This window comes from Paralichthys olivaceus, chromosome 20, assembly GCF_024713975.1.
Source record: "Paralichthys olivaceus isolate ysfri-2021 chromosome 20, ASM2471397v2, whole genome shotgun sequence".
Taxonomy (NCBI): Eukaryota; Metazoa; Chordata; class Actinopteri; order Pleuronectiformes; family Paralichthyidae; genus Paralichthys; species Paralichthys olivaceus.
This window is the reverse complement of record NC_091112.1, coordinates 4,059,782-4,084,032: the sequence shown is the minus strand read 5'-3', so window position 1 is coordinate 4,084,032 and position 24,251 is coordinate 4,059,782. Positions and strand designations below refer to the sequence as shown.

General features: G+C 44.1%; 2 protein-coding genes across 4 annotated transcripts; one reads left to right on the top strand and one right to left on the bottom strand.

Annotated features, from left to right (window-relative positions):
- Positions 1 to 394: 394 nt before the first annotated feature.
- ncdn (neurochondrin) lies at positions 395 to 5,222 on the bottom strand. Its single transcript, XM_020103770.2, has 8 exons — positions 5,107 to 5,222; positions 4,685 to 4,888; positions 3,186 to 4,245; positions 2,863 to 3,032; positions 2,467 to 2,705; positions 2,137 to 2,352; positions 1,898 to 2,040; positions 395 to 1,444 (listed from the first exon to the last, which is right to left on the bottom strand). The coding sequence occupies exons 2-8, from the start codon at positions 4,880 to 4,882 to the stop codon at positions 1,026 to 1,028; spliced, it is 2,445 nt and encodes an 814-aa protein (XP_019959329.2). The 5' UTR covers positions 4,883 to 4,888; positions 5,107 to 5,222; the 3' UTR covers positions 395 to 1,025.
- On the top strand, positions 5,211 to 24,051 carry kiaa0319l (KIAA0319-like ortholog). Of its 3 annotated transcripts, XM_069516910.1 has the most exons (26): positions 5,255 to 5,765; positions 7,139 to 7,659; positions 8,221 to 8,368; positions 8,741 to 8,918; positions 9,715 to 9,822; positions 11,603 to 11,871; positions 12,260 to 12,346; positions 12,534 to 12,780; positions 13,910 to 14,011; positions 14,414 to 14,511; positions 14,682 to 14,769; positions 15,076 to 15,168; positions 15,248 to 15,380; positions 15,568 to 15,673; positions 15,802 to 15,924; positions 16,024 to 16,147; positions 17,381 to 17,513; positions 18,017 to 18,165; positions 18,342 to 18,493; positions 18,687 to 18,825; positions 19,684 to 19,843; positions 19,958 to 20,100; positions 20,227 to 20,349; positions 20,510 to 20,600; positions 20,719 to 20,810; positions 21,150 to 24,051. In XM_069516910.1, exons 5-26 carry the CDS (start codon positions 9,729 to 9,731, stop codon positions 21,344 to 21,346), a joined length of 2,943 nt encoding a protein of 980 aa, XP_069373011.1. In that variant the 5' UTR covers positions 5,255 to 5,765; positions 7,139 to 7,659; positions 8,221 to 8,368; positions 8,741 to 8,918; positions 9,715 to 9,728; the 3' UTR covers positions 21,347 to 24,051. The 3 variants fall into 3 exon arrangements, with proteins under 3 accessions (XP_069373010.1, XP_069373011.1, XP_069373012.1); XM_069516909.1 differs by lacking the exon at positions 8,221 to 8,368 and having other exon boundaries at positions 5,211 to 5,765; XM_069516911.1 differs by lacking the exon at positions 8,221 to 8,368 and having other exon boundaries at positions 5,259 to 5,765; positions 13,913 to 14,011.
- The last annotated feature ends 200 nt before the right edge of the window (positions 24,052 to 24,251 follow it).

Sequence of the window (24,251 nt, the reverse complement as noted above, 5' to 3'; positions counted from 1 at the left end):
ATAATTTGACATTTTATTTGCTGATATTTTTGTTGCGTTTATATGTTTAAGTAATCAATTTAAATTTAATGAAGTTACCAATCTAGTTATCTCTTAAACACAAACTGAAGATCTGTGCGCAGGGGAGGAAAAGTGGTGATCAGGAACTTCAGCCCACATTAAGTCTGACTGCGCCATCTTGTGGTGGTTGCGAGGCAAGGACACCTTTGCCTTTCTAGTGTCTGAAGTTTCACCGGAGACTGAAGTTACTGCAGATGATTTATCACTTGAATGATATTTATTCCACTGATGATGATCCACTGTAAAAGAAAAAAAATCATAGCAGAACAGAAGACTTAAGGGCGGACATGTTCGATTGTTGAGTATAGCTGCAAGAATAACATTAGCAACAGAGTTCTCTAATAAAATAATTCTTTATTCAATGATTTACATTTCAGGATTTACGTGTAAGAAACAGCTCGTGTTGATTTTAATTCCTGGGAGGAAAAAGTTAAACTTATGCTTCCAGGGCACAGCTGTCTCAACAGGCATGACATTTATGTGGTTTAAACTATGGTTCAGTTCTCAGATTATTTTCACCGATGGGAATAGTTAAGAAAAAAAGCATCTCAGTCTCAGGGTAAAATTACACAGAAGACACATAATTTTCTCTATTTTCAATTTGAGAGCTTTGGTTTCTTTTCATCTCTTTACACAGAACAGCCAGAGGACACACCATCCACGTCAGAATCATAAACTACATAAAGATGGACGACAAGCAAAGCCTAAAGCGTCTCAATCACCCCCCCGGGTCATAAACCCCACCTCCTTTATGTGAGTGGATCGACATTGACCAAACTAAAAAGTCAAATGAATTTTCTCCACAGATGGTTTCTGTCATTTGAAGGTGAAAGTGGAGACGCATTGTCCATCTTTATACAGCCTGTGAATAATATAACTAAACATTTATACAACACACCAGTTTGGCTTCAATGACTGCTGAGCTTTTTATTTCCATTTGTTTGTCCATCGGCAGCAGTTTGGTTTCACTTCACTCCCATTGTCTTCTTCAGGTTCCGCATGCAGCTCAAAGCTCCTTTATTATTTCTCATCACGTCTCCTATCTCCTGTTTACAGAGGGGACACCGCTCTGCCACGGCACACAGAGCTTCCTCTAGCGCCTCCTGCGTGTGCTGGTCAGATAGTGCGCTACACTGACCCAGCATGGTGAGAGTGTGTTTGAGCCAACCTTCCTCTCTGACCAGCGTGGTGATCCAGGGCTGAGCGCGGACGCAGCCTCCCAGAGCTTGCAAGCCCAACCTCCAGAGCTCGGCAGCCTCGTCCCAGTTCTCCTCCCAGCTGACGCTCACCTGAACCAACTTGGTGTTGGATCCGGAGTCCAGGGCGCCGCGGAGGAACCGGAGAGCTGAGGAGAAGAAACGCCTCTGACTGGCTTCCACTGATCCTGGAGAAACAACAAAACAAAAGTGTAAGTTCATGATGGCGTTTAAACTGATTTTTTGAGCTTATAGTTAATTTTGACTTGCTGACTTGCAGCACGAAGTCAACACTGAACCTCTGTGTTATAAAGCTCTTCTGGCTCATGTATTTGCAAACAATCGCCGACTTTCACACGAAAACAGAGGAGCCTTAGAACTGTGTGAAAACTTCTCTCACAATAAAGAGTCAGCAGATTAATAAATACAGTTTTACAGATCTGCTAGACATTACAGTAATGTTAAAACTGTGAACTCTGCTTCCTGTTAATGACCTGGGTGCGTGAATGATGCAGAGCTTAAACGTGTGTTTTAGTTGATAAAACAAAATGTTTGCTGCGAAAAGGGTGAATCATACAAGCACTGGCACCTGAATCTGTGTTAATGGTGCTATAAATAAAATGGTGCCAGTTGCTCTTTACCTGAAGGAGTTGATTTGAGTCGACCAATCATCAGCCCCAAAGTGCAGAAATTCGCTGCAAGGACGAGGAGGCGGGGTTTATGCACCAACACTGGAAGTGCTTCACTCAGCAAAGCCTCTAGAGTTCTGAAACATGGATCCTTTCTAAAACACAGAGAAACAAAAGTTAGAAATTACAGAATGACTTCGTTTCAGCCCCAGGGTTCAAACAAGTATTTGATTTGAACATCAGCTCTGTACCTGACTCTCTCTGGTTCCGTGACGGTGAAGTTGAGGAGTGCCGAACAGGCCGTCTCCATGCTGGGATCCCTGCCCGACGCAACCCCACTTTTTCCCTTGAGAGAATTCCAGCTCTGGGTCAGAAAGTCCACCAGCAGGGCCGGGGTGTCGAGCGTGAGCAGCACCTTCCTGGGACCTTCCTCTGCCGACAGGTGGCACAGAGCCGGGAGGAGATACCTGGAGAGACGAAGATATTTTTCTTGAAGATCCTGGGACAGAAGACGAGTAAAATCTGTCCTCCAATGTGTTGTTGTTCCTGTAACACTACTGATTCATCATTGTCATCTTTACCTCAGGGGTTCTTTGCCCGTCCAGGGTCCCCTCTCCTCGGAGACAGACATCACGGCCATCCAGTCAGAGAGGCCCTGCTCGGGGCTCTCACCCCGCAGATGACTTTGGACGTAGCCGATCAGGAAAGGCAGCAGTCCAGTCACTTCCTCCTTCAGACAGGAAGTCTCCTCGGCCAGCCATGAGCAAAGAGAGCGGAATGTGGCGAAAATGAAAGGGTCGCCGTATCGACTTGGATCCACCTACGAGAAGAGAAGAGGAAGAGAGACTCAGCACTAGGAAGAATTATTATCACATGGCACAATGCGTGATTACATTTTCAGATGCAGCAGCGAGCAGCTAGTTTGGTATCAAAAGGACAGAGTCCCACAAACAGAAGCTCAAACTTCATCCCCTCACCTGTTGCAGGTGGTAAATTACAGCGGAGAAGGCCTCCTCCAGGACCCCAAGGACCTGCTGGCTCTGCTGCAGACTGAGCGAGGATATGGAGCTCGGAGTGGGTGCAGCGGTCTGAGTCATTGCCGGACAGCAGGCCTGCTCGATGGCTGCCTCCATGATTCTGTAACAGCCTGAGAATGAAAAGAGGAGTTTTAAACAATAAATGCAGATGTGTTTTATGATAAATGTGTGCCCCGTTACGCCCATCACATTAAACTGCTGTGTTCACTGAGCTCCGAACTGTGCAGAATAGGCACTTGTGGTAAAAACGATTAACACACTACCTGTGAGTGTGTGCTGCAGCTCTGGGCTCAGCTCGTTGCCGGGCGGCTCCTCCAGGCCCATCCTGACCTCCACACAGGCCCGGTTCACCAGTAAGCAGCAGATCTTTGGGGGTCCCACCAGCTCCCACCCATACAAATCCAGCAGACACGCACTGAGGACCAGGATGAGCCCGATCTGCCTCGGTGTCAACTTAGCCTGCATCATGGGTCTTAAAGTCCCCCACATGCAGCTCACGACTCCCTTCAGCTCATCCCTCGCTGCGGCCACTCCTACTGGGGGCAGGAACTGCACCAGCTTAGAGCACATGTCCAGTCTGGCCTGGTCTGTGGACTGACAGAAATCTTTGGAGAGCCTGTCGAGCAGGGAGTGGAGTTCCGCAGGGTGTTTACCCCATGCTTTTTCCTTGGTTTTACCAGAGAGGAGGCAACCAAGCAAGGCGAGCCCCCTCTGCCGGCTGAAAGTCTGGTTTTGTTCCACTGCTTGACACAGAGCAGGAACAGCCCCTCTGCTCAGTAGCTGATCAAGACCCCTGGGTAAAGCACACACTGCTGTTAAAACTTGGTAGCAGTCAGCAGCTATGGCCTCATCGAGACGTTCATGCGGTGACGTTTCTGGAGATGTTGACACTCCGTTTGATTTGCTGCCGTCATCACACTTTTGCTTGCTGGTTTTTCTCTCCCCAGCTGATTTTTCCACTTTGGCAGGATTACTTTCTGGCCCTGAACTCTCTGCTGCTTGTACTTTACGATCTGGACTCTGCCCCTTTTCTCCAGCTTGTTTCTCTTCCTGCTGGTTTGATACAGGACCATCTGCTAAGAGGCCCAGCAGTAGCGGGATGGTGGTGAGGAGCTGGGGATGGGAGGCCATGTCTGGGTCTGTGCTCAAGGCAGCCAGCAGAGCTGTGCCCAATGAGAGGAGTTCATGTGGGGGTAAACCAGAGCTCTCACGCCCTCTGACTGCTGTCACCAAAAGCCGAGCGGGAAGGTTGAGTCCGACGGCCTCGAAGATACGTCTCAAAGTGGGTTTGTCTAGTTGGCTTGCTGGACACAAACGAGTGATCTGAAATAAACAAAGGAAACAAGGAGAATTGAATTGATTGGTAACTTTAAGCTTTCATATTTCAACCACAGGAAGAACTTATGCTCAGAAAGCTGTGTGATTTATTCCTTGAAATGTTTGTAATGTTAATTATATTCATAATGAAACTCAAAGGAAGGTCAAACAAGTGTTTCAACACCAGGACAGATTCAACTTCAACAGTATCAGCATCAGTGGTGATGGTGGAGCAGTGGTTGCCTTTTAAACCATTTACAGGTATAAAGCAACTAATTACAAATACAGGCATAAAGGTAATTTACATTATTATAATAACTCATCTAACATGAGCCGCCACGTTTCTGTATAATATATTTAAATCCCCCTGAATGTGTCACGCCAGGATAACAAACACAGTGGGAGTAGCTACCATATGGTGATGGATCCACGTATCAAGACTCACCAGCAGAAGAGCAGCAAGAGTGTGGCTGTCATTCTGAGCGTGTCTGAGAGTATGAAGACATCTTTCCAACACTTCTCTCTGAGCATCAGTCAAACCGCCTCCATCATCCCCCTGCGAGCCTCCTCCATCTTCTCCCCCTGCTCCCTGCTCCTCTTCTCCGGGAGGCTCGCAGCTCACGACCTCGGCACCTTCCGCCATTACGACCTGAGACCCAATCAGAGAAAAATAATTAAAAAAAATAACGTTAAGCTTTAGTTTAAAATAGATATATATTTTTTTTTTGTAGATGTCAGCGGCTCCACGTCACTGAGAGTCAGACATATTTATTTCATATTGTTATTTAATCCATTGCTGAGTCTTGCTAATCAAAGGCCGATTGAAGATTTTACAGTAAAACGTCAACGTTCATAAAAATAACTTACTTTAAAAGAGATAACCTCTCACGCGCCTCTGCAGCTCGTGGACACAACCCGGAAGTTGACGGTCAAAATAAATCCACAAGCAGCCAATGGGGAGGCTCGGACAATGTCAGCGAGCCAATCACAGCGGGGATAGTTGGGAGGCGGAGGCGCCATTTTGGATCGTCGGAGAAGCGACGTCACGTTAATATTTCGAGCACGGATGTGTTATTATTATATTATTTAACTGTGGGGGGGTTGTTTCAATTTCAATTAAAATATTGATTGTTTTTTAAATTAAAATAATTCAAGTAAAGGCAAGTCGTTCGATTTTGACAGCAGATGGAAGTAGCGGGATAAACCTGATAATTTAGGATTTAAATGGGATTTGAATGAACGTCTGCGTGATATAACCTTTAACCTGGTTTGGTTATTTCATGTTTTATTTTAGAAAAAGTGTCGTTAAGGTCAAATGTTTCTGCCTTATTTTGAAAACCCAGCCACCGGAAGTGTCCCGCATCACTCATATTGGCTTCACAGCGGTGACACTGACATCAGCTGGTCGAGCGGAGCGGGACTCGGACCTGCGGGACAACAACAGCCACGACACGGGCACCGGACCGAGGTGAACCACCCTCCTCCTCCTCCTCCTTCACCACCTCCTCCTCCAGCCTCCTGCTCCGGTGAGTCCCCGGTTCTTCTTCTTCTTCTTCTCCTTCTCACCGCGTCGTGACAGTTGCGGGTTTTAAAGAACGCATGAAACCCCCCGCGTGGTTTGTGGCGGCGGTAGAGGAGGATGACAGCGGCTGTTGGCCTCAAGGTGCCTCACACCACTGCGGTGATCCCGGGATTACACGGGCCGGTGTGTCCGCTGCGCGTCTCCGTGTCTCGGTGTCAGGACGTGAATCCACCGGATGATCGATGAGCGTGTTGTGTTGGATTTCACCGTCCCGTGTGTGTATGTGTGTCTGTGTGTGTGTGTGTACCTGTGTGACTGTGCAGCGGCAGCAGGCTGCAGCCACCGGCCTGTGTTCAGTGATCCGTCAGCTAGTGAGGAGATAAGAAAGGTCCTGAGAGGAAAACACTGCTGCTGCTGCTGCTGCTGCTAAGATACATAATGTACGAACCCTCCATTTTGGCTCAAATATCTCTTGATATTATCCCACTGCAGTTATAAGAGGCACTCATTTAACCATCACTCAATCTAATCGAGTAAGACTGTTATGTATAACCTACATAGATGGACAGATATGAATATATGCCACCATAATTTCAATTATTGTTTATTGTGCAATAAACCTTGTATTTTCGTCTCTAATATGAACATAGTACACTGTTTTTCCACATGAGACTTCAACAAGCTATAGGGTCGTAAAGGGTTAGTTAATAATAAATCACTAGACCACTCTGCCCGATGGAGGGGTGGGTGAAATGTTTGAGACCACAAAACACTTTTAGGAGTTTAGGAACAACATATTCCTTGTTGGGTGAACTATCCCTTTATTAAACCATAGTTTCGTCTTTATTTCCCCCCCCCCCCATGTTTACCATGCATCAGTACAGATGCATCCATGTGTAAACAGAAAGAAAACCACCCTTTAGAAAACAGGTACATGCAATAGCAGTAAAAACAACAGATGGCAGCTAAAATGAAACTAAAACAGTCAAAAAGAAATTAAAACCAGGCGAATGTTTGAGAGAAAGAATGAAAAACATTATTTTCTGTTTATTCTATTAAGTTCATACAACGTTTTATTATAAGACAGAAATAAATACACTGTGAATAATCCGGTGAAAAATCAATAAACAGTGAAAGATTAATTGAATATGTTCTTCAGTCAGAGGCTGTTCTCAATTGTAAGGTTAGCCGACTGTATTATTGTGTAGTAAAAATCTCTTCTGAAATAACTATACACGGGGGATTATAGAATTGCCGTGATACTTGTATTGTATCCAGTCCTCGGATTAGAACTGTTGTTGCTGTGAAGGACGTGTCTGTTGTTGTCACTGCAGAATTGGAGATTTATTTTTTATTATTATTATTCATGTTTTGCAGATTTTCCAAAGGGGACTGTCTGTGAGAGAGAAGCAGATTTTTCCTTCCCTGCTGCAGCCAGAAGAACCCGGGGCGTGGGACTCCACCAAACTGTCTGCTGAGAATCTAAGCTATTGGATGCTGCAACTGAAAACAGACACAGTCAGAGAGAGAGAGAGAGAGAGAACTTGTCCTCTCCAGATACAAGAGGGGGGGGGGTGTTTAGTCACAGAGATCATTGTTCGGCAGAAGTTTCTCAAGGGAGGAACGGCCATTGAAAAGTCTGTAATGGCTGAGCTGTCGTCAGCCCAGGTGACGGAGTGCACCTGAACACGACTCGTTTATTACTGCGACTCCAGCAAGGGCTGAATTTTTCTACCTGGATTTTTTTTTTTTTTTTTTTCTCGTTGGTTTACCTGCGAGAGAGAAAGAAGAGCAGGAGAGCGTAGGACAGTGATTTCGGGACCGTGTGAGTCGAGCTGCTGAGGCCAAAGCATCCCTGGGCTGGAATGCAGGTTCTCGTATGGAAACAGACTACGCAGGTTTGTGTCAGCAGTTCTTGTTATGTAATTGACTAATACAGTCTATGTTCTGTCTGATTTGTCTTGCTGCAGGATTGTCACTGGTCTATTTTTACAGACATCTTTTAATCAATCTTTTAAACTTGAGCTGTTTTTAGAACCCCCCCCCCTGGAAAATGTCCTGACAATTTGGGCCAGACATTTTCCAAACTTTGTCTTTCATGTATGAAGAACGCCACAGGAGCACGTTCACCACAACAGGGACAATGTCTGCAGTGTCTTTGCAGAGCAGCAGGGGGCAAAACCTGTCGTTTACATGTAACAGCATGTTTCTAAATGTACAGCAGTAAAAGTTCACTCTTACAACATCATTAAATATGTGACAAACCATCATCCAGCATCGTTTCACTTATCGTAATCACTACTAATTACTTTGAAGTGAGAGAACGTCCTCATCACACTTCCTGCACAAAAGGAAATTGAGTCAAAACTACTGCATATTGAGCGATGGCTGTGATTATTGCACAGAAGAGAAATATGTGCACAGGAGAGAGTTAGAAATATTTATTTCCCTGCACACAGACGTCCTCCATGTGTGCGTTATGAACACACCTGCTGGGTATTAGGCTGCAAAGCTCCAGGGCCAGACACACGATGAAGAAGGACAGATTTCGCAATGTGTTGAGCCACGTCTTCGGTTCAGGCTGAGAGGTTAAAAGCTGTCTCTGAGGTATGTAAATAACATTTAGCTTGATTGTATTTTTCTTCTTCGCTTTCGCTCTGCTTCAACTGCTAGTGAAGGGACGGTGTTCTCAGGGTGTGAGTCATGTGAAGAGCTACTGTCAACAGGATACTGGCAGAGTTGCTTCATAATGAGCGACTTGTTTTATTTGTTATGTCCTCAAACGAGGAACTTTTACTTGTCTTCTCTGTCGTACTTTGAAAAAAGGAGCGTTTGTATTCCGCAGGTCTCGGAATTAGCAAATCGAACTAACAGCCAAACTAACAAACACTGATGAAAACACAACCTCCTTGACGGATGGGGTAATAACATGATCAACATATCGAATAATGGTTTCTATCTTTGTCTGCCCCTCTCCAGGACTGTATGAGCAGCTGAGCCTGTGAAAGCCCTGGAGGCGGCCATGTTGGATCTCCTCCTCAGAGTGCCGGTGTTGACCCGTCTTCACCCGTCAACTTGCAGCTCCACCCTGCCAACTTAAGCCCCCTCTCTCTCTCTTCCTGCATTCCTTCGCTTCCTCCGCCTGGTCGGGAGAAAGGTAAACGCCGTGGCGCTTGATTACTCGTGGCAGACAGTTTGAGTAAATCTGAGAACCAGGTCTCATTCTTACTGAGATGAAATAAAGTCTTTAATATCACTAATTTTGTGCCCTTGAATTTGACATCATTGGCTTTATTCCACTTTGTTTCTTTTAGTTGTGTAATCTTATTTTATTTTGCATTGATGTTCTGTTTCTTTTAATTGAATTTAAACCCTTTTAAATAAAGTTTCCCTCCTTAGTTTCCCTTTAACGACCTTTTAAAGTTGGATGTTCATCTTTTTCCTCAGTGTCTAACACTGTCACATATAAAAGTATCTTAATCAGCTTATTCCAGCTCAGAAAAGGAAATATACTTGATGTCTTAGTAACCCAATCCTAATCCTACCCTGATATTGTTTGATACCAATATAGCTGCTAAGAAGGCTCCTCCATTATCTCTGCTTTGTTGGTTTTAACAGAACCAAACAGAGGCGGCAGAATTACGCCCACAACGTGTGAATGTACTTAGCATGACTGCGTTTCAGAATTAAAGGTGTCACATGTGTGTGACGCCCATCTGTCCACCAATGCCATCTCTCCCTTTAACATGGACGTTGGTTCGGCTCTGTCGCTGCCTCTGCTAGTGCTTTAAAGCCAAAATAAAAATGACGCAACTTTTCATATTTATAGCAACTTTGAGATTTAGAAATTCACATCGCGCTCGTTGGGTTTGAGTGATGTTTGTCTGGAGTTTGCAGTGACTGACTCATCAGAGGATCACGTGCCCTTAAGTCATTCTGTTTACTCTTTCCAGGTCCTTAAAGGAAAATGTCCTATGCACACCACATGCTGCTCACCTGGAGCTTACCTCACCTCACCCTCCTGCCGCTGACCTACCTCTGGCTCCTGGCTCCGGCCACAGGTAAAATTAACCATTCGCCAGCCTGAACTCAACAGACAAACACACACGAGAACTGATAAGGAAACGCGTGTGTGTCTCTTAAATCGCCAGTGCTCATCTGCACAGGAGCTTCACACACCTTTGATTACTCAGGGTGGGTCTTCATCCGTCTTAGAATGTGATTATGAGACTCGGATTGTTTTGGATTATTTCTCTGTATTTACTGTCCCTCTAAACCGAGGCAGGCACACAAAGGATTGTTCGCATCCCTGTTGTGAGTGTGTGTGTGTGTGTGTGTTTGTGTGTGTGTCTGCTTTCAGATGCCGCTCCACTCAGTGGGCTACAATGTGAAACAGGACAATAAGGGCCTTGTGGGTTGGCGCTGTGTGTGTGTGTGTGTGCGTGCATGTGTGTGTGTGTTGAGAGTAAGGGGACAGAGGAACAGTGGACGAGAGGTGGGATGACACCCCTTTCTCAAACAAACTGTGGTGCTTTTGTTTGTTTTTTGTATGTGACCTGGTCTACAGGGACACATCCCATAAAGTCACCCCTGGCTCAAGTGTTGCTATGGTAGCAACATTTACTGGTGCAGCAGCCTCCTTAAAATATTTAGAGGTATTGTCATTGTTTTACAGAACACCAGGTTCAAACATGGTAATTTCCAAGGTCATAATATTAAGATCCTCATGAGTTTAAACCTTTTTATATCATTTGTAGTCGTCATTTTTCTGCAGTAGGAAGACATGGTAGGTTTATAAGTCAAACTAAGCTTCTGGGCGTCTGTCGGAGATTATCAACCTGGTTTTATTGATCCAATGATCTAATTTCATTAGCAGAATGTTGATACATGCAGATGAGTGTACTGTTTTAAATGGGTTGCAGTATTTACAGTTTAGAATTGGCGACTTGTTAATATGTGCACGTTCATGCATTTGATCTGCTTCTGCAGGTTAATAAGTTCCAAATATTGGATTTATTACGTCACAGTGACTCAGTGACTTCACCGCTTTCATCTGAAATCTAACCTGCCATTTTAAACTCTGTGCTATGTTATAAACGCTGCTGTTTTATTGGAGTCGGCTGCACAACAAAGGTCTCATCTGGGACAATGGATGGATTTGAACTAGTTTGATATAAAAGGCTGGAATCAGAATGGTTTTATAATCGGAAGTAATGTTCTCGAAGAGGAGTACACACACCCTTAGCAGCTAAATGTCTCAGTTCACTGCTGATATGAGTCTGATAGTCTGGCTCAGCGGGTGGAGTTGTGTGCGTACTGCTCACTGTGCTTTGGGTTTTAATCAGCATCTTGTTTTGTCAGGGAAAAGGCTCACTTCCTCTTTCTGCTGCTGACTTGGCTGACTGCTCAAACAGAGGCCGCATGTCGGCTTTTCTGAGAAACGTTCAGTCAGAGCCTAATCTGTTAGGTGTCACTGGTCTGGAGCCGGAATTCACTGTGGGTTGCACTCTGTCCTGTTGCCTGCAACATTGCCAAGAGTAGTCAACAATGCCCGGATTCATATGAACAAGTGAAATCTTGAAAAGCTTGCAAAGCGCTGCCCATTAGCAGATCCAAGGTGTTGTCTCTGGCAGAGATCAAACTCCGTGCAACATGAAGATCTTTAGAATCTCAGAGTATAAACCACCTCAACTGTTCTTCTCCCTTCTCACACCAACTCTCTTTATTATGATGTTGTTGCAAAGAGACTGATCTCTTTTGAAATTGTAATTGTAGTTATGGACATGAGTACAGAACATCAGCATCTTTTCATACTTCCCTCCTCCCTCGCTTCTGCTCCAGGTGTGTCAGCAGATCTCTGCAGGGTGACCGGCGGCGTGCTGGGGATCCACTGGACCAGCACCATCGGCCTGGGTTGGCACCCTCTAGCCGAGGGCAGAGCCGGGGCGACGTGCTGGGAGTCCTGCTGCTTAAAGCCGAGCTGCAATGCCGTGTGGAGCCTCGGCGGGCACTGCGTGCTTCTCAGCTGCTCCCAGAAGAGGGGCTGCCCCATCTCCTTCCTGGCCCAGCCCCACCAGGAGTCTATTGGCCTCCTGCAGCTGATCTCCAAGGTATCACTACTGCTGTCTGTGATTTGTTAATCAGGCTAATTTGCTTATTTTCCTTGATTACACGAATTACAACAGGGAAATAAGATGAGCTTGTTGTTTTTCAAGCTTGGGATGCACAGGCTTACCCAGATAAGTGGCTCTGGTATCTGTCGTACAGCCGATCTAGATCATTATATTTTATCTACTATCTTGTTATGTTATTTTACACAAATATTCCCAATATTGCACATGCAGTGAGATATACAGATTTTTAACTTGGAAAAAAAGAGAGCAATGGTAACAGCAGATGTTCAGAGCATTTTTGACATTTAGAGAAGAGAGATAAGTTAATATATTTATATTCCTTATAAGTGTCTTTCTAAAATACTTTCTTTCCTGTAACTTTAAGGGTCCCATCACAGCGAGACGTAGAAGGGCACGTCATGCACAGCAAACAGGAAGCCACACGCCGCACACAGGATACCTTAAAAACACGGTAACGTCACAGAACGTGTTGTGATTTTAAATGCTGATATTGATCTTTATCTAGTTTTCTTTTCTTTGTTATTCAAACTCGAATCACTCTTGGAATCACACTGATTGTTTGGTTAAAATGAAAGTGTGCTGGAGGTAGATTTGGCTCCTTGTCAGTGTGATGATAAACTTTTGAATTGTCTCCACAGGAAAGTCCCAACCTGGAAACAGCTCATCCAACTCCTTCTGTACCCAGCACCATCACACTTCTTCAGAAACCCCAAAAGAACCTCAGCCATTCAACCAATGGGAGTTTGGACACCTATGCAGCTCCGTCACAAATTAACTCAACGACACTGGACGACACTGTCGCCTCTCCTCCGTCTTCCAATAGCAGCGATGTCCTCTCACCCACAGAGAGTGAAGCTGCCATCGTCACCACTACAACACAGGCTGGTAAGCAAGTACCAGAGATCGCCTATTTCCAGCAGATATAGTAATTTGTCTTGTCGTCATTCATTAATTATGAGCTCATATATCATGTAACAGCTCTATGGCTGTGCAGCTTTGGAGAAAGATTTGACTTTCAGCTCATGAAATATATTTTTGTCCACGGTTTTTAAAATCTCCTTCGCTGTCCGTCCTTGACAAAACAAAGATGTACTTTGCCCACAAATGTTATTGCAGAGCGTGCAGATGTTATTTTTCCCAGATGAAAGCAGCATTGCGTGTGTGTGAAGCCAAATGTGTTTGATCAATAGGAATGTGCTGACTCATGCCAGGCCTCTGCAAACAGGAAGGACTCGAATGATCAGTTTCTCCTCCCTTGAAGGACAATACTCACCACCAATTTCACATTAACTGAAAAATAGCAACAGGCAAAACAACGCGCGTCACTTCAGATGAAATCTGTTGAGCTTTTAACTGCCGACAGATTCAGCTGAGCTGGTTTTAATGCAAACAGAGGGTGTAGGTTAAGAAGGAGACTCAGTTTCAAAATATGAACGTGTGATTCTTAAAGAGAACATCTCGCTTCACTGTTGTCACCTGATTCACAATTTAAACAGTCAGTCTGTTAGAATATTGTTTAATTATTTTATCCTGTGATTCCGGAGCTTCTTGAAATTCTCCCACCTCTATGAAATTGCAGCAGTGAGTGAAATGAGTGGAAACGGAAACGAGCAGTAACTAAAAGACACGGTCTCATCTTTCCAGTTTACATATCCACCAGATGTGGAGGGGCATTAGTACTCAATTGTATTCTTGTTTCTGGCCGCCTGATATTTGTAATTTCATTATCCACTCTCCTTTTAGCTCAGTTTTTAGTCTCCACCAACTCCTCAGGAAATACATCTGACTCTTATGCAAATAAATGCTTTTAGAGGTTATCACTGAAAACAGCTGCCTGAGTCCTGATAAATCTTATTGAGACGGAATGAGCTGAGCCTATTTTTATTTTTAATCATCATTTGGTGATATACTTTTATGTGTAAGTGATCCCAAGACTATGAATAATGAATGCTCCATTTTTCGACCAGTTCCAATCATTTCGGCATTGTCTCTGATCCTGTGTTGTCTTCCACAGCAGTGAGGGAGCTGGTGGTGTCAGCGGGGGAGAGCGTGGAGGTCACACTTCCTCGCAGCTCGGTCGAGCTCAACGCCTTTGTGGTGCCAACACCACCAGCAGGTGTGTGTGTGTGTGTGTGTGTGTGTGAGAATATTTTTTATAGTTTGTAAATGGTCAGAAAATATTTAGACTTTTTATGTAGCTTAGGAGCGAACTCACTCATTTAGCGTTGTCATAGTTCAATGAGTAATAAAATTCAACCTGCTTGACAGTTATATTCCTGAGTCACATGCTGCTCGTCAGACGAAACACCTGCCAGAGATTTTCAAATGCAGACTGGAAAAAGATTATACAGTTATCGAGAGCAATGCTTGTCATAATTTTGATAATCCTTTGATCCGCCCTTGACGAGCTCCGACGATACCAGAATTTTTCATGTGGAAATAATCCTGATTTTAAGTGAATGCATGAGCAGTTTGGTTTTAATGTCCCGATTGATGAAATGTTGCCGCTCCTCTACAGGGACAGAATATAAATTTGACTGGCGTCTGATTACACATCCCAAAGATTACAGCGGGGAGATGGAAGGAAAACACAGCAAGACACTTAAACTCAGCAAGGTACCGATCGCAACTCTCATCCTGACATTCTGCTGAGAATAAAAATGCATAAAACACATGAACAGAACGTTGTACTTGTGTATGAAGGACACAGAAAGGTCACTTCCTCTTTATGCTTGCTTGATTTTCACTCTCCTCCCTCTCTCTCTCTCTCTCTCTCTCTCTCTCAGCTGACTGTGGGCCTGTATGAGTTTGAGGTGACGGTGGAAGGGGACGGGGCTCACGGAGAGGGTTACGTCAATGTGACAGTCAAACCAAGTGAGGCTGAACATTCAGCGTGATATAAAATCTCTACAGGCTTTTTACTGCAAGACTATACTTGAGTGTTTGTGTTGTTTTGTCCACCCACAGAAGGTTGTGTCTAATATTTGATGGGCTTATCTTCCCTGACACTAAATGAGATGGATTATTCAGGAATCATTGCCTCCTGTTGACTTAATAAACTCAGATCTTATTGCTGGGAGACGATGCTGCTTTCCACCCACACACAGTTGTAATCGTGACTTTTGCACAGGCAGCTGCTGATTCTCTTTGCAAACTTATTCCTTGTTTTCCATCGCACAGAGCCGCGGGTAAACAAGCCGCCTGTTGCCATAGTTTCCCCAAAGTTCCAGGAGATTTCCCTGCCGACCAGCTCTACGGTGATAGACGGCAGCCGTGAGTCTCCCACACAATGCACACAAACAAATTAAACACAAGCTGAAACCCACTAACATCTCGTTTCTCTTCTTGTCAGAGAGCACCGATGATGACAAGGTGGTTGCTTGGCTCTGGGAAGAGGTCAAAGGTCCGTTGAGGGAGGAGAAGGTCTCTGCCGACACCGCCATCCTCACCCTCACCAACCTGGTGCCTGGGAACTACACGTTCAGGTACAAGTGCTCCTCACTTATCTCCTACTCCAGTAAAGAGAAATGTTAGGGCTGAAAGTTACCAACATTCTGATTACAAGCAAATCACATGATTTTATAGAATTTACTTTTATATTTAAGTCAGAGGGGAAGTTATTTGGTTTCTGTTTCGTGATTATTTAATCTGTTGAATGGTGTTTTCTCCCAGTTTAACCGTGACAGACTCGGATGGAGCCACAAACTCGACACAGGCCACCCTCTCTGTCAACAAAGCCAAGGACTACAGGCCTGTGGCCAATGCCGGCCCAAACCAGGTCTTTAGCATTTTCCATCATCATGGCTCAGTTCTTTAATTTACATAAGCAATAATTAGTTTTGTGTGTAAAATAAGGAATTCATGCTCTGGTAACCAGAAGGTGATCTTTCCTCTTTCTTCATTCAGGTCATCCAGTTGCCACGGAACTCCATCATTCTGTACGGCAACCAAAGCACAGACGACCATGATTCCCTGTCTTATGAGTGGTCCCTCAGCCCCGAGAGCAAAGACAAAGTGGTGGAGATGCAGGTGAGATACTCGAGGACTACGCACGAGATTTGAATTCACACCTGTCATCTTGTAATTCGCCGGATGAGGGCATCGTACCTGATGGTGGCGTCTTTTCAGGGTGTACGGACACCGATCCTGCAGCTGTCAGCAATGCAGGAGGGAGACTACACCTTCCAGCTCACTGTGACAGACTCATCCGGACAGCAGGACACCGCCCAGGTCACGGTCATCGTGCAACCAGGTAAACGACTGAGGGGAAAAAACCCTGTTAATACAGCTCAACTACATATTTAGTTAATCAGCTACTGAGGAAATTTCAGATTTACTCCTTTCCTTCTTTATAGTACTCACTCATTAACTCACACTAAGTAAATTCACACTAATTCCCTAACTGCTTTGTGCCAAACATTATGGAGAGAGAAGACAAGGTTCAGGGAACAACATATTCAAGTTTAGTGCAGTTTAGAAGGGAGGGTCCAGGGATTAAAAATATAATAATTTTCTTGAATATTCCCTGTTGGCGCATTTCAATTTATCAGGAAATAATGTGAATGTGAAAAAAGTGAGTTTGCACAGTTTGATCCAACAATTATCCGGATCTGGTGGAAGAAAATCCTGATGTCGACCTTGGTGGAGGAATGTGCTCGACTGAGGGCCAAGTTTGTTTGCTCAGCTGTCTGTGTTTGTGCACCACTTAGACTGCAACTTGATTAACTTCCTTATCTCGACATGTAAAATCCACTTCCCCTGTAGTCGATATTTGCCCGTAGCTACATCTCGTTGGCTCTCCTCCCACAAACCGGCTCTGTGCAAATACACACAGATGTGTGAGCAGCACACTGAGGGACAGTTATGATGTCGCTGTTTTTATTTATTCTTGACCTTTTTTAATGTGTGAAGTTGCGATTTACATAATTAAGTGAAAGTATTTTTAAAACACGTTGATTACTCAGTAACATTTACACTGACTGCCACATCTGTTTTTCTATTAATTTTACTTCGGCACAAACAGACCTCATCATTTTGTCTTTGCAACCAGAAATGACGTTCATGTTTATTTGCATGCTAAGCGGAGAAATGAGATCAGATGTAAGTGCACACAACCTGGTGAGCACTGAGTGTAGACTATTCACACTGCCAAGACAAACTCACAGTGTTTATACAGGACCTGTGACATTAACAGACACCCACCTGCAGGGTCAGACGGAGTCAAACATGTGGGTGATAATATCTGAAAGAGGCTGAAATTCCATTATAATAGAAGAACTGATCAGAAGGTAAAGTCTGGTATATTTCCTGGATCTTACTGGTTTGATGTATTTAGTTTGTGTTATTAATGAAGAAGATTGTTTTTTATTTCTCTTCCTCTTGGATGCTCCGGTTGTGGACGAAACATATCATGTTGTTCATCAGTACTGTATGTCGTCCAGTGTAGATTTGTGTTTTTATTTTTTTTTGTTACTTCACCGTCCAGAAAACAATAAAGCACCAGTTGCAGATGCAGGACCAGAGAAAGAGCTGACGCTGCCGGTTGACCGAACCACACTGGACGGCAGTAAGAGCAGCGACGATCAGAAGATCGCCACCTACCTCTGGAAACAAACCAGGTCTGTTAGACGCAGGCTGACGCACTTCTTTTCTGGCAAATGTCTTATTGCATTGAAGCAACTATCCTCTTTTCATTAAGGTTTAGATTTTCAGTTGATGCTGTTGCTCTAAATCCTACATTCCCTAACCAATGGCTTCTCCTCCTTTGACCCTCTCTGTCTGTTAAATGTCTGTTTCTCAAAGTCTGTTTCCTAGTTTGTAAATTAAATTTTGTTTTTTTCCATTCTTAAAATAACTTATCATATTTATTACAGCTTATTCTTGCAGACATAAGAAAGCTCACATCAGAGCTGCATGAATAGATGTTTTCAGACTGAGTTATAGACCCAGTCTCCTACTACAGATCTTTATGTAAAAATCAATAGAGAGCTCTTTAAATCCTTCCCTTCAAATATAATGAAGTGGAATTCAAACATACAAAACCGACAGCTCAAGGTCTTTCCGCAGTAATTTCTCCCTGACGCTCTCTCGCTCTCTCGCTCTGTTTCTGTTCGACCATCAGCGGTCCGGCTGATGTGAAGATTGAGAACGCAGACACCGCCATTGCCACGGTGACGGGCCTTGAGGTTGGCAAGTACGAGTTCACCCTGACAGTAACGGATGACCGGAAGCTCAAGAACACCGACACTGTCACGGTTATCATCAGAGAAGGTGAGGAGATGCTTGTGTGTCTCTGTGTGCTAAACCTTTGTTTTGATGTCATCTTCATCAGTCCTCTGTCAGCTTCTGCTTTTATTACTGATGTAATGATATCGAACACAGTGCATCGGTATAGTTTGACTTCAGTGTTTTGTATCAAACATCTTCTAACAATGTTTTTCCACCAGAACTGGACCAACCGCCAGTTGCTCACGTCCTGTCGAGTCCACCTGTCTCGCTGCCGGCCAGGACCGCCACTCTGGACGGATCTCACTCAACCGACGACAAAGGTGGCGTCACCTACCTGTGGACGAGAGACGACAGCAGCCCTGCCGCAGGAGTGAGCGACACACTTTCAGCCTTTAACTAAATACTAGAAACACGTGCTTTTGCTCTGATCTTGTTTTTCTGTATCTGATCTTGTTCAATGAAAACTCGAGTAGAAAATGTGTCGTTTCATTTGGATGTTTCCATTGTTAGAAAATATAAGTTACAGTTTTTGTTTGACCCTTTTTTTTTTTCCGTTCCACCAGGACGTACTGAACAACTCTGACCACCAGGCAGTGCTGTTCCTGGGAAACCTCGTGGTTGGGAAGTACCATTTCAAGCTGACAGTAACAGACAGCAAAGGACAGACCAGCACTGACAGGGGCACTTTGGAGGTCAAACCAGGTGAACGCACAAACCCACAGTGCTCACGCACACTGCCGCTTTCTCAATGTTAGAAAACAACAGTGATTTCCTGCCTCTGTGTAGTTTTCTGCTTCTGTTCCGAGTTTTATTTTATTGTAGCATTTTACGAGCAAATGTACAAAGAGAAATGCTGATTTTGTAACAGCTGTATCGTAACTATTGAAAAATACGTCGTCCGAACCCGACGCTATCTCGATGTCTTCAGCGATTCCAGACACGTGCAGTGTAAAACATGGAGTAGACTTCACAGCCAACGTGACGGAACCTGACTCAAACCTGATTATAATCTCAGTTTTTATCTGAACCCAGTTCGATGGGGTAGTGACACTCGATCCCCCGACCTGAGCCTGGCCACCCTAGTTCACTCGCATGAATTGAATGCCACAAGTTACAGCACATTTCCTGGTGAAACATTCTGGGAATTAAAGAAAATTTCTGATTAAAGAAGAAGTTGAAAATGACAGTTTAGGTAAAATGAAAATATAAAATACCTCCTAGGTTGATCACTAATCGTTAAAGAGTAATGTAGAATATATATTTTCCTCCTTTTAAACAAGTCTGGTTATGCAAATGGTGCCTACACAGCAAGAGTCTCACAACCAACAGCAGAAGGTTGAACAGGTCAGTGTGCAACATACGGTGCTCAGCCAGAAGCTAATCCGTCACTTGGTGCTCTGGCCTCTTTCCCAGATTTCCCCGATTCAGATGGATCCTGTTCTCCTCATGTCATCTTTTTCTCCTTGTCACCTTCCCTCCCTCTTCTCTTCCACCCTTCCCACCTTTTTCCATGTGCTTTGGGTATTTATTTATTTTTTAATCTCACCCTCTCTCTGGCAGACATGTGGGAACGTGACCTGGTGGAGCTGGTGTTGGAGGTGTCTGTATCGCAGGTCTCCCACCGGCAGCGTGACATGCTGCTGCGCCAGGTCGGGGTTTTACTGGGCGTGCTCGACAGCGACATCATAGTGCGAGAGATCCGTGCGTATAATGAGCACAGGTGAGTCGTTCTGGTCGGAAATCCATTAATAATAGCAATATATAAATCTGTAATACATGGAGTCGTACATGGAACATGGTTGGAATTACTTTTTCTTTTTTTCCACCTCCTCAGTACTCGCTTGGTCTTCCTGGTGTCAGGCGGTCCGGGGCGCCCCCCTCTGTCTGGTCACAGCGTTGCACTTGGTCTACGCAATAAACTGCGCAAACAGAAGAACGACTTCCTCATTTACAAGGCACGACGTGTGGATACAGTCAGTGAGTATCTGATAAGTACAGATTTTAAGAGAGATGCACAACAAAAGGAAAGAGATAAAGATAGAGGGTGTTAATCTGTCGGGAATATGAATGTCAGGTAAATTAAACCGTCACCTCCGCCCTCAGTCTGTCAGCTGAACTGCTCCGGACACGGCGAGTGTGACTCGTTCACGCGGCGATGTGTCTGTCACCCTTTCTGGATGGAGAACTTCATCAGAGCTCAGCTCGGAGACGCAGAGAGCAACTGTGGTGAGATGATGGAGAAACTTCTGTCAACATAGTTTTGTTTTCTCGTGAATCAATGTCCACATGTTTTGATTCCTGATGCTGTCGTTCCAGGCCCAAAGAGACGGCTCATATTTTAACAGCTTGTGTATTATCTTGATTCCATTTATTATTTTGTTTTCAGAATGGAGCGTACTCTATGTGACTATAGCATCCTTTATGATTGTGGTTGCCATGGCAACAGTTGTCTGGGGGATGGTGTGTTGCTGCAACAGGTGAGTTCAAGTCCCAAAAGGTGAAAATATATTATTAATAATAATAATAATGATAATATATATATGTATATATGAACGATGGATGATGAAATATATGTTCTGTTTTTTTCCCTGGAAGACGAAAGAGCAAAGTGCGCAGAAGTAAAAGTCGATATAAGATGCTGGAAGCTGATGAGCAAGACAGTCTGGAGCTTCAGCCGCAGAGAGCCGGTGAGACACAGACAGACACTCGACATCAATGTACTGTTTGTTCCGAGCTGTGAATTACAGGTTAAATCTAAAAGCATTTTGAAGGTTTGCAGAAATTGTAGAATCCTAATTTCGTTGGACACAGACTTCCACCGACTGATCCACTTCATACTTCAGGATACAATTCTAAATAAAATATTCATTGCTACTCATAACTGTCTGTCCCACTACTGTTAAATATGATTTGTACACTGCAACTATTTAAATCAAGTGACACTGCCTGTTTGAATAACAGGAATAAAAACATCTTCTGTTTATTTGTGTCCTCCCTGTGTTCCTGCACCATCACCCACCTCCCAGCCCGTATGAAGCCTGTCCCAGCCCCCACCTCCTCCGCTCTCATGCACTCGGACTCTGACCTGGACAGTGATGACGGGCATGGCGGGGTCCCGTGGACGGAGCAGGAGCGTGGGCACCTCCTGCGGCCCCAGAACGGCTCCTTGAGGAACGGCCAGGGGCCGGTCAGAGGCAAAAAGCAAAGAGAGGAGCTGCTATAGCAAGAGAGGAGGGGGGAGCTCACTGCTGCCCTCATACATCCCTCCTCCACCCCGCTGTTCCTCACTCTTCCTCTTTTTCTTTTGTTGTTCTTCAACACAAAAACCTCACACCTCTCATCCATGAAGACGGACTGCGTGACACCTGGATTTAAAAAGAGGGAGAGAGGGAAAAACATGCTGGAAACATGTTGTCCCACTGGCACAGGAAAAACCACCACTGTTCTGGAATATCCCTGATCCCCACACTGGTCCAATATGGAGGGAGAAAACGAAAACATTCATGAGAAATTGAGGAGAGCACTGTGTTTTGTATAAAATATAACATAGACCCCTATTATTTAACACAGAGACAAAAAGAATGTACTGTCCCCCCTCTGACTGAGCCACACGTTAGTTAGAGGCCGCAGGAGAGAAGACTAGTCTGAGTCACACTTGACTTTCTGGGAAAAAAACAACTGCTTCAATGACACGAACACCAGCCACTTGACACGCTCACTCCTCGCCTCTTGTAGACGTGCATGTTCGCACACATCGTATTCGCACACATCGTATTCACACCGTTCCGGGTCGACCCGGTGCTGCCAAACAGCGCCGTGTTGTCTCCGCTCCGAGGATTTTGATCGAGAGTCACTTGAAGGAAAAACACCACAAAATATTGTGCATGACAAGCCAGATTGCAGTCGTGGTACAATTTGACTTTGGAATGACTGCGTGCATGTTTGTGTGTTGGATGTATGTGTGGATTAGTTTGGCTGCTGTGGCAAAAGACGTGTTCTTCAGCGCTGTTTGTAGGTTGTTTTTTTTATGTCTGTGATGAAGCAAACCCTGGAAGAGTGGCTATGTTGTCAGTTATGGCGGTTTGAGGCAGATGCTTTTATTTTGAAGGTTTCACTGTGGATTAAATCCCTTGGAACACACACACACACACACACACACACACACACTGGATCACACAATGGTAATGAGTTTGCTCTCAGCGGGGGAAGATAATGAGGAGAAAGACATGAAGTTCACAACGGTAATCGACACTGCTTCCTCCCTCATCTCAGTATGAAGTCATGTAACGACTGCTTGAACCTTGAAGACCACTTTGTTTTTTTTGTTTTAAACAAACAACCTTTACGCTGTGATTAAGTGTCAGTGCACTTTGATTTCATGTCAGGTTTAGTCTTATTTTGTCTCGTTGGTTGATCTGTGATGGTTAAAGTTGGAACTTCAGCTGGAAACACAGGCCGCTGCTGCGTTCAGTGGAGAAAACGCTTCAACTAGATCAGCATATTTGATCTTTAATCAAACCCGGATGCAGCTCATGTTCAGAGGCGTTCTCCGTAATTAGTTTGTACATGACCTCCGCCAAGGCCCAACATTGTTTTAATCGAGATCCATTAATTATTTCTCGTGAAATCAGGGAAAACGTCAAAAAAAGATTTCAAGAAAATCAGGTCAGAAGTTCTTCGGTAATTTTGTTAACAAACAGAAATGAAAACCTAACTTTCTTGGTGGAGGTTAATTATCACTCGGAAAACCACGTTTATCTTTGATTTTCTTTCGGTACATTTTCACTTAGTTTAATCTGAGGATAACAAAACAACATCAGTACAAGTGACACAACCAAGACAAAACAAATGATCACTAATCCTCCGTTTGTTACAAAAATCAACGCGTCCTCATACAAACATCAAACTGAGCTTAATCCTAGGAAACAAATTATTTCTCCCCACAAACACGACAAGATCAGGAGGTTAATCTGAGCGATGTTTGCTTCTTCTGAGAGGAGCTCATCGCTACGGGTACACCAGGAGCGGGACACAGGAGGGAGTCTGTAATAACAGAGAGGAGACAGAAGGAAGAACAACGGAGCAGTAATCAGAGATGTTTCTGGGCCGAACTGCGCTGAATGAAAACTTTAACCACGGAACTCATCTGTATTACACCTCAGTGTGTGGTGGCTTTGCATGCAGAATGTGAAACTGATCCGCGAGTCCACATTTTGAGGAACTTTTTCTTTGGTTGTTGAATGTGGAAAGGGTACATCCTGTACAAACTGTTCACTCAGTTTAGCTCGTACTCTGTGTGAAATAAGCAATCGTGTTCCTTACTGTTCAGTCATTTCACGCTGATGTTACTTCTGCTGCCCCTGCTCGGTCTCAGCGTCACACCAGGGCAGAGGTTTATTATTAGTGTTATTATTTTTAAGGTTTTTCGCCATTTTTTTTCCAACTTCTGCGAGGCAAAGTAAATTCAAGTGAAGTGCAAACACTGTAAAATGTCATCTTTTCATACTTTGAAATAATTTTATATTTGAGCCATTTCTCTTTTTTTTTGCACGTCAAATTGAAATTATTTTGGTGTCATTGCCAAGGTTTGATGTTGATTCACTCATTTCCTGTTTAGGCGTTTACCTTTTTCCCATAAGTTAAAATATATATTAAAAAAATTCACCATCCGAGAATTCAGCATTTCTCACATGTGCAACACTTTCCCGTCACATTTGGGATTTGTCGAAGTGAATTGACCTCGACTCTGATGGAGTCCACTGTGAAGGCAGACAGAGGAAAAGGTAGCAACTGTTAAATGAAGGGAATCTAATTTAAACATTTGTTTCACTGAAGGATTATTCCTTTTTCTTTCTTTGTGTGACCAGACCTGATGCAACTGGATCATCTGTAAATGAAAATAAAAATTCAATTTGTTCTTTTTTCTCATGTCGGCTTGTTTCTTGACATCTTCCAGAGATGTTGTTATTAACTGAATATCATGTCCCAGCTGTGAATGTGAAGCAAACGAGTCGAAAACAATTCACCAAAAGCTTTTATGGTCCTGTAATATGTCTGTGGCTTTTACATCGATAGAAAACACATACAGGATTATCCAACAGTATTTCCACAACTGCATGATGCATTGT